We start from the raw sequence: 9,628 nt of genomic DNA on the forward strand, positions 1-9,628 counted from the left end.
GCCCTCAGGCTCACGCGAGACTTCCGTGCCCGCRCTCATTGCTGGCAAACATGGCGGCGGCGGCATCGCTGAGGGGGAGCCGAGCTCAGGGCGGACCCGGCGGGATGAGGGGGGCGGGGTTCTCCTGCCCGCACCGAGGGCTCGGCCACAGCCTTCCCCGTGGGGCCGGGAGAGGGGGGAACGGCGGAGGAATCTCTCCGCGCTCTGGGATCCCGCCGTGCCGGGGGTCCCGGGCATCTGAGCGGGTCCCATGAGGCCGCGCCTCCCTCAGAGGTGTCTTCAGGCTCAATTATCTGTCTTCAGGCTGAATCTTCTCACCTTTTGTAAACATAACTATGCCGTCAGCTAATTTCTGTAACAAAAGTTGCTCAGTAAAAAAAAGGACTTGTCTCAAGCATTGTGTTGTTATGTGACATAAATAWTCATTAGATAGGCGGGGAATGTGTATTAGGCGGGTTTATGTAAATTTTACTGTATAAAGAATGTAACTTCGAATGTAACTTCGCGTMACCCTTGGTGCGCTTGATTTTTTGGAAAACTCCACCTCGCACCCTCGCAGGATAAATAAGGAACAAACAAGGGCTGTCTTGTCTGTCTCGTTTTCAGACTGTGTGTGTTTAGACAGTTTTTACACTCGGCACTGGCAGAGGAGCCCAGACGGGGATGGTGACACGGTGCCCGGCGGGAGCCCCGCGGGGAGATGGAGCCGCGCCCGCCGCTCCGCTCCGCTCCGCCCGCCCCACCTGAGCTGGTTCGGCAGGTTTGAGGAGCACAGGCGGCTGCCAGAGTGCAGGAATCCCGCAGAGTCCCGGCCGAGCTGCCCCGTGGCTCCCATGGCCCCCCGGCTGTGGCCGAGTGAGTCCTGCAGGGAGGGGAGGTGGAGTGGGAGCGAGGCTGGGGTCCGGGATCCAGGGTCCAGGGTCCGGGGTGGAGGTGCGGCAGGCCCAGGAAACTATTTCAGCCCTACTTCCGTGAGTAGATCTCGGAGGAAGCCCCAAGCCGCTCTGTGTTTCAGTTTCCCCACGCTTGTGGCCAGGCCGGGGCTACTATGGTTGCGGGAATGAATGTGCTGAGAGGGTTGAGGGGGCGACGTTCATTGCAGGAGATAGCCGGGAACACCCAGGGCGGGCCAAGAGACAGGGTTACYCTAAAGCAGAACAACGTGGGAGCTCTGCCTTTACCTCCTGCACCCCGTGGAAGGGCACCCATCAGCCCACATCACCCGCTCCACAGCCGTCTCAGCTACAAGAGACAGCAAGCCTGGCCCTGTTCTCGGTTCCAAGAAGCAGCCAGGTCCCCTCTCTCCAGGACAGAGCCACGGAAGAGCCATTTGTATCATCCAGGCTCCAGCCAGAACCCTTGGGATGTTTGTGTAGCAGGGGAAGCAATTCCCAGGCTGCCCCATTTTGCAGCCAGACTTGCACCCCCAGGGTGGACAGTACCTGATCTCGCTGCCAGAGACCRGAGTGCAGGGATGCCAGGCATTGCTTTCCCCTCCTGGAGCAAGGGCAGGGAGATGGTGGGGGCTCCAGGGGTGCCAGTTTGTTCCCATTTTGTAACTGGGGCTGTGCATGTAACCCCAAACTTGCATTTTTGATGTAAATTTTGATGTAAATTCTCCTTTTTCCTGTCCCAGGGTGAAAGCAGAAGGGACAGGARCCTCATCCCCTCTGAACACCACAAGTGCAGGCAGCAGTGCCCTCAGCTGCRTCCCTGGCAGCACGGAGCCGGGCACTCTCATGGCTGCTGCAGACCCTGTCCTGCCCTCYGAGGAGGTGGCTTTGCTGGAGCTGGGGAAGACAACCCTCAACAAGGTGCCACCAACCCCAGATGAACATCTGGGGGACCCTGATGCCACCCTGCCATGGGACCAGTGCCAGCACAGCACCCGGGGCCAGCTGGAGCTCACGGAGATGAAGAGGCGCTCGAGTCCCGAGGGGGGCCATGAAGACCCTGAGGAAGCTGTTCCCACGTGCCCCCCAGTTGAGGCTGAAGATGAAGAGGTCTCCCAGCTGCCCGTGATGGCAGCCCATGTCTTTGTGCCCATCGACCCTCAGTGCATCGAGCAGAGCCCCTCCAAGCCAAAGCAACACCCCACCCCACGGCCCCACGAGGAGGGCAGGGGGGACCGTGTCCCCTCCAGTGACAGATCCAGCAGCCTCCACCACAAGCAGGTCTTCCTACCCYTCAGCCCCTCACGCTACCGGGACCCACTGGATTTTAACGGGCGCATGGCCAAGCCCTCAGCTGAGGGGTCACAGTGCCTGTGYGCCAGGGAATGTGGCACTGACAACCTCAAGGCCATAGCATCGGTGGCAGGGGCCCTGTTCCTCTGTCCCTGCCTCATTTATGGGGCCTATGTCTTCCTGCCCTTTGACGCCCCACTGCTGCCCACAGTGACGGCCCGCCTGGTCTACACGCTGCGCTGCGCTGCCTTTGCCACCTTCCCCATCGTGCTGGGTGAGCTGTGGGTTTGGGGAATGAGCCCTTTGCTCCTGGGGCTGCCGGAGCACAGTTGGGGCTGAGCTCTTTGTGGCTCTGTTGCTCCCRCCAGGAGCAGCAGATGGATTTTTTTCTCCCTCCTGATGCTCCTCAAACCTCACTGTGGCTCCTTTGGGCACCCACTCAGCCCCTCTCTCTGTTCTTCAGGAATGATCGTCAACGGCATCTCCCGCCTCTGCTCCTCTGCCCTGGAGCCCTTTGGGGAGCTGCACCAGGAGGTGGAGATCCACCGCACTTACGTCTCCCAATCTGTCCACCTCTTCATCCTCTACTTCTTCAACATGGCCGTGCTGGCCACCTACCTCCCACAGGAGCTCCTCAAGCTCATCCCACTGCTCACGGGGCTCTTTGCCATCTCCCGGTAAGTGGCTCCTTCACCCTGGGGTGCTGAYCACCAGCAAACACCATCCCTTGGTRCAAACTCCCACGCTGACAGCACCTCACGCAGCTCACCACAGCCAGGAAGGGTTCCTCATCCCGCATCCCACTCCCTGCAGTGGCCATGTGTGGGAAACCTCACTAGTCAGGACCACCAACCCCATGGCATCACCCTTAGCTGAGCCCGCACCCTCTGCCTTCCCCAGGTTGATTTTCTGGTTGTCCTATGCCATCGGCCGCTCCTTCCGTGCCTTTGGCTTCAGCATGACCTTCCTGCCACTGCTGGCCATGCTGCTGTGGAACCTGTATGGCATGTTCATCCTGGAGCCTGAGAACCTCCTCGCTGTGGCAGCTGYAAAGCCTGAGGAGCACTCCAAGGAGAGCCGAGCCAAACTCCGGCACTGGGGGTGAGGGAGGCTGGCAGATGGGGTTCCTGGGCCCTAGGGGCTCAAATTTGCCTTGATGCCCAGCACAGCTGGGCCCCTACTCCCTGCCTGGACATGGTGAGCTTTTGCTGGGCCCACAGAATCAGGTTGCAAACTCTGCACCAGGAGATTCCTGCTGGAGGATGAGCAAGGCCTGGAGCAAGACACAAGCCTTGTTCGCTGGGCATGGGGTGTGGGATTTGCCTCCCCTCCTGCTGGAGCCAACTTTGCCCAATAAAGCCCTTTACCAAGCAGATCTGTGGCTGGTTTGTGGAGGGTGGGTAAAATTCCCCATGGAATGATTCAGATCTTCACCTACAGGATGCAGTCATCCAGCCTCAAAATTATGTTTCCAAGAAGGAAAAGYGATATTTCCCCTAGACTGTCTCTCTCCCAAGCTTGCATTCCACTTCCCACTCCTGGTCTCAGCATAACCAGTCTCACCCTGCTTCTTCCTGGTGGAGGTTCAGCTCCCAAACCAGTTGGCTGGGCTGGAGGGAGGGAGCCCTCTCCAGGGAGGAATGCAGAGAGCAGTTGGGTTGGGTGACATGGCACCAAGTTTGCCACTGCCCAGGGCTAGGCAAGGCCAATCCTCCCCAGGATGGGCACTGAGATATGAAGGGACCCCTGGGAGTCGCACATCTGATGGCCTCAGTTCTCAGTCATAACCCAAAGCTGTTAAAAATCCACCCAATCCAGGAAAGGTCCCTTCAGCTCCAGATCTGTCAGGGGTCTGGCTTGTCCCACCTCCTGTCTGCAATGCTCTGTCACTGGAGTGGCCCACCCAAAACAGAGAATGGAACTCAAGGATCTGAGGGAATGGAATGAAGCTGTGTCAGGGAGGTTTAGGTTGGGTACCAAGAAAAGGCTCGTGCCCCAAAGGGTGCTCAGGCACTGCCCAGGYTCCCCAGGGGACACGGGTGTGAACAGTGTCCCTGGCTGAGGCTTCCCACAGGGCTGAGTCCTTTCCAGCCCTGACTGCCACATATCCCTGTTCCAACTGCTCCATCTGCTGCCATGTCCTTGTCCCAGCTCCTCYAAATGCTGCCCTGTCCCAGCTCCATCCCCTGCCAGTGTCCCTGTACCAACTCTTTAATCTMCTGACAAGTGTCCCTATCCCAGCTGCTCCATTCACTCCTGTGTCCCTGCCCCAATTCCTCCATCTGTCCCTGTCCCAGCTCCTCCACCCTGCTGAGTCCCTGTTCCAGCTGACCATTTAAGCCCTTGGTTCAACCAAATCTTTAAGCAATTGTGTTTCCAGCTCTGTAGAGGTTGACAACTGGCCTGAWGGCTTCACAGATCTTAATTTGGACATGGATAGCTTCTATTCATGAGAAAGCCCATGAGCAGAAAAATAACAAGTTTCTACCCATGAGAATGTAGCAYCAAYARAAGTAAGAAATTTAAACAACAGAAGGAGCAAAAACAAAGCTGCRCCTGGTGTTTTTCTGAGTGCCTGAGTGCTTAGGCCATAGGTAACCAAAAATCGTGTGTAGTAGTTGAGTAATAGCCAATAAATCTATTGTAGTAGTTTAGGAGCCAATGAATATGTAACACAAATGATAAACATTCCAGAGTGTATAAAAGAGACTGTGTGTCTGTGGGTGCTGTGGGCATGCTGCTCTGCCTGGAGTGGGCTTCATCCCCATCCCAAGAATAATGAAGAAAACCCCAAGCAGCCCCTGCAGCAGCTCTTCTGGGACTCTGACAGTTGAACATCTCAAAGGACTTYTCAAAATCATGTCATGTTTTGCCAYRGACKGTCAGAAGTCAAATGAACTACATTCAGGCTTGTCTTACAGCCTAAGAAAAACCAAATAAACTCTGTTTTCCCAGCCCAGACACAGGGAAACCATTTACCCCAGGTGATCAAAGACCAAAGTCTGTGAAAGAACAGGGGGAAAGTGCATCTCCCTTGGCTGCACTTACACTGCGCTGTCAACAGATCAAAAACCCAGTGAACTTGACTGCTGCACAGCTGAGTGACAGCAAAAAATCTGGGAATACAGGGCTAGGACCAGAGAACAATACAACCAAAGGACATGAGAGAGGAAGAGGGAAGAAAACAAGAACAGTCTGACCCAATCAGTGCTCGGGATCCTCGTTGTGCCTCAATTGTCTCAACGTTTTTAACTATCTTMCCTTCTGGAAAAGGCTCTCACATCAAGAAGCTCTCCACAGTCTACAGCATCTAAAGTTTACATTGATACAAAACTTCCATGGGATGGTGTAGAAAAGCAAGGACAAGTGACAGAGAGATGGGAAGGTAAATCTTCATGTCCTGTTCCCAGCTGCCTGGCGCAGGGAGTTGAGCTGCAGAGCCATTCTAAAGCCAGGGGGAAAGGAAGCAATTTTCCAGCAAAGCAGTTTACCACCAAAGGGATAAAGCTCATGCTTTGAAAATTTATTAGCCAATGACTAGGTAACAGAACTAGTCAAAATTAACTTACCCCAGCTGAAAAATTGACTCCTTCACCAGAATCAGGCATCTGATATGAGCCTGAACAGTCCTGAAACACAGCAGAGATTTCTATCAATTGATTAGAACTTAAAAAAACTACACTTACAAAATATGTATCAAAGGACTGATACTTTMTTTAGGTAATCCAGCTGTTGCTCTGACATGCTGAATTGCCTCCATAAGGTCTTGCTTTGTATAAAATCAGAGACAGGAGTCTGACTACATTCATAGTTCCTGAACACATTTAATTTACATTGTCAGGTGCTGAGGCCAGTTGGCACAGAATAACTTGCTCAACAGCTTCATCAKCTTCAAAAGCTCCATCTACTCTGTTGGGGAGTGGTCCCTGGACATCTTCACTTGAAAACTTTTTCTGGAAATCATTTGCAAGAGCATTATTTGGCACAGAGTGAGTGCACCAGGGACCTGCACATGGTCAGGTAAAGAGAACCGTGTTGCACATGGCTTTTGTCAGAGATGCTGCTGCTCCAGTGTCACAGCAAACTTCAAGAGTGTCTCAGTTTAGAGACAATTTTAGGAGAAAACGCTCTGGAATGAACATTTCCTCTAAAGAAAAGGGTTTYGGCAATCCCTCCCCATGGATAAAAAATGGATTTTCTGGATGAAAGTGAAAAAAACCCTGTTTATTTAATAAACAAGGTGACTGCAGGGCATGGGAAAAAATGAGTAACTAGATATGGAACCTTCAGAAACTCACCCCCACACCCACCCACTCACTCACAGCAGAACAAACAAACCCAAAATGCTCAGGGAAGGAAAARCCCTGCCAGCCACATGCTAGGGGAAAACAAAATGGCAAACAGCTTTGTCTCTGGGGAGGAAGAGAATCCACACAGCTCAGGGAACAAAAAAAAAACAGATGGGAATCTGGTGAACCTCTGATGTTGCTCTCCTCTTTTCAGCAGGTGAAGCTGGTGGATTTAGAGTTCTTTCCTTCATTGGTTCAGCTTCTCCCAAGGTCTGGACCGAGATGGGGTGTCCCCGCAGCTTCCTGCCAATGGTCTGATTCTCGGACTAAACTAATCCAAACAGCCTGAGAAGGAACAAAAGAAACCCCCAAAAAATGGCTGCTGCAGTCCAGGAGAGAAATCTTCTTGCCTAAGCTGACAAAAACTGAGCTTGCTAAAGCAAGAGAATAAGTCCATCCACACTGCAAACCCGAGCACATCAGAGTGAGCTCTGAACAAAGCCTGCCTTGAGTTCCCCCAGTGCCTGCCTCTGCCCTTAGAGCTACAGAACCTATTTCTGGGCATAAAGCAGACGATCAGGAATAGAGTATTATCATAACACCACCCCAAGACAAAGATTTGCTGCTGTAATTCCATTTTTCTTGGCCTTTCTGTCCAGTTGTCCAATTTCGTACATTTCCGAGACGTCTTGGACTCAGCTCATGGCAACAGAAGCTTCAGGAAGAATTGGCTATGGAAGCCTCATAGAGAGAATGCAGTGGCAGCCCAAAAAGCCAAAACTGTGCTGGGCTCATCCCCAGCTCCATGGGCAGCAGGTGAGGGGGGGATTCTGCCCCTCTGCTCTGGTGAGACCCCACCTGCAGAGCTGCCTCCARCTCTGGGGCCCCTGCACAGGAAGGACAAGGAGTTGCTGAGATGAGTCCAGAGGAGGCCACAGAGATGCTCTGAGAGCTGCAGCCCCTCTGCTCTGGAGCCAGGCTGGGAGAGCTGCAGGTGTTCAACTGGAGAAAAAGAAGGCTCTGGGGAGAACTTAAAGCCACTTCCAGGGATGAAAGGGGTTCCAAGAGAGCTGGGAAAGGACTTTGGACCAGGGCCTGGACTGACAGGACAAAGGGGAATGGCTTCCCACTGTCAAAGGCAGGGTTAGATGGGATATTGAGAGGGAATTGTTCTCTGTGAGGATGGTGATGCCCTGGCACAGGTTGCCCAGAGAAGCTATGGCTGCCCCAATCTTTAAAGTGTCCAGGGGCTTGAAACAACCTGATCTATTAGAAGGTGTCCCTGCCCATGGCARGGTGTTGTGGGTTAAGGTTTTTCTTTTTGTTTCCTCTCTTGGGGAATTTTTCTTTCCCATTTTGTTGCTGGGATACACTGATTGCCAAGTCATCCTTTTGCTGGCTGGGCAATTGGTAAAGACAATAGGACTTACATCCCACCCAAACAATCTTGCTAAGCACTGGGAGGGGGTGTGTGTGGAGGGGGGGGTAACTTTATATCCTGCCCTGCTTGGCTCAGAGAAGGAGGTCGGCCTGCTACCTGTGAGGGGAGAGCTCAACTGCTCTTTTCTGCAGAGCTCAGCATCTCCACGCGTTGGTTCCTGTTTTGCTGCACTGTGATTTTCTCCCCTGTGCCTTATCAGGGACCCTTGAGATTCGTGCTGCGGTGGTTGAGTTCTGCTGCATTCCGTTTCGCAGCCGTGGGATTCTGCTCCTGTCTTTGCTCATCCGGCCATTCTGGGGTTTCTTGCTGTCCAGAGGAGCACCAAGATCGGCGTTTCCGCTGTGAGTTTGCAGAGGAACTTTTCCTCTGTCCATCTCTGCCATTTTTGTGTCCACCATTGGCCACGCGGGAGATCTGAACCAGCCGGGACCCGCGCCACAGCGCCCCCTGCAGCTGTGGGGGAATCACTGCACCCGCCCTGCCTGGCCAGGAGCCAACAGCGCCCCTGCCGGCTGGGACTGGAACTGCACCAAAGGGGAGGCTGTGTCTCTGTAAGGTTGTCACTGGGTTTGGGACTAAGCTAGTTATTGTTATTATTATTGTTACTTTTTTTCACCTTGTTATATGTATTAGTAAAAACTGTTATTCCCTTTTACCCATATTCYTGCCTRAAAGCCYGTGATTTTYMAARKTWWWAWWAWTTSRRRGGRARGGGGGGTCAYAYCCACCACTCCWAGGGGGGTCCCTGCCTTTATTGGCAAACACCTKTCTTTCAAACCAAGACACAGGGGATGGAATGAGTTGATCTTTAAGATCCCTCCCARTTCAAAGTAGTTTKTGATTCCTGGACCACTATGGAATATGGCATAAGCTGAAGTTTTCTTCCACAAAGGTGTGAACAAGAGTGTTATTATATGACCTGAGGGACTAGMGAAAAAAAATCTGAAGCAAATCACCACCAGCTTTGCCTCTTACCTGCAGAACAAGAAAACAGTTCTGTTTTGCAATGGTGAGTTATTCTCAGGTTCTGTGAATTGGCAGAAATCAGTGGAAAGTTTGTTCCCTTCCAAGGAAAACCCAGTGCACTTTCCAAAAATACTCCGATAATTTTGCATTTCTGTAGTGGTTTGTCACACAGAGGATTTTTGGCAAATACATGGAAATAGAATTGTAAGGGAGAGACTGMGATAACATCACAGCGAAGGTTAAGTCCCTTCCCACTCTCTCATTTCCTTATTAGTGCTAAAATCTGTAGCACAATTACCCATAGCACTCCATTTGGCAGCTGCTCGTTGTTAAGTAAACACAGATTCACATCAGATAAATACRCTTTGGTGTCATTAACTTCCACAGTCACCACACACAGCTTCACTTTCAGTGTCCTCCTATCCCCTGCACAGATGATGAAACCTGAAATAAAACACAAGGTTTGCTCCCAAGAGCCATCAATATCAACTTGGTAACATGTTTTTTTCATTTAGAATGCAACTCTATTTTTGAAAGTTATTAATCTAGGGATTGATGATAGAAGCAATCCTAAATTGGCTTGGAAACCTGAAGTTTGCATTAGGCTTTGTCCCAGAGCAAGGAGAGTGGCAGCAATGCTGATTTCTTGAACAGACACATCTTTCTGCTGCCAGAGCCCAGATTTCAGTGAGGAATGGAGGACGGGCACAGCACAGAGGCAATGATCACTGTGAAACTCTTCAGGG

The 9,628-nt window shown here is 52.2% G+C and overlaps 1 protein-coding gene across 3 annotated transcripts; it reads left to right on the forward strand.

Annotated features, from left to right (window-relative positions):
- The first annotated feature begins 597 nt into the window (after window positions 1-597).
- TMEM79 (transmembrane protein 79) lies at window positions 598-6,711 on the forward strand. 3 transcript variants are annotated; one of them, XM_057382444.1, is made up of 4 exons: window positions 598-855; window positions 1,637-2,460; window positions 2,650-2,863; window positions 6,690-6,711. In XM_057382444.1, the coding sequence occupies exons 2-4, from the start codon at window positions 1,740-1,742 to the stop codon at window positions 6,694-6,696; spliced, it is 942 nt and encodes a 313-aa protein (XP_057238427.1). In that variant the 5' UTR covers window positions 598-855; window positions 1,637-1,739; the 3' UTR covers window positions 6,697-6,711. The 3 variants fall into 3 exon arrangements, with proteins under 3 accessions (XP_057238427.1, XP_057238426.1, XP_057238425.1); XM_057382443.1 differs by lacking the exon at window positions 6,690-6,711 and adding an exon at window positions 6,028-6,370; XM_057382442.1 differs by lacking the exon at window positions 6,690-6,711 and adding an exon at window positions 3,087-3,669 and having other exon boundaries at window positions 599-855.
- Window positions 6,712-9,628: the final 2,917 nt, after the last annotated feature.

The sequence above is a fragment of the Malurus melanocephalus genome, unplaced genomic scaffold (genome assembly GCF_030028575.1).
Source record: "Malurus melanocephalus ecotype Western Australia unplaced genomic scaffold, MMel_1.1 scaffold_567, whole genome shotgun sequence".
Classification (NCBI taxonomy): Eukaryota; Metazoa; Chordata; class Aves; order Passeriformes; family Maluridae; genus Malurus; species Malurus melanocephalus.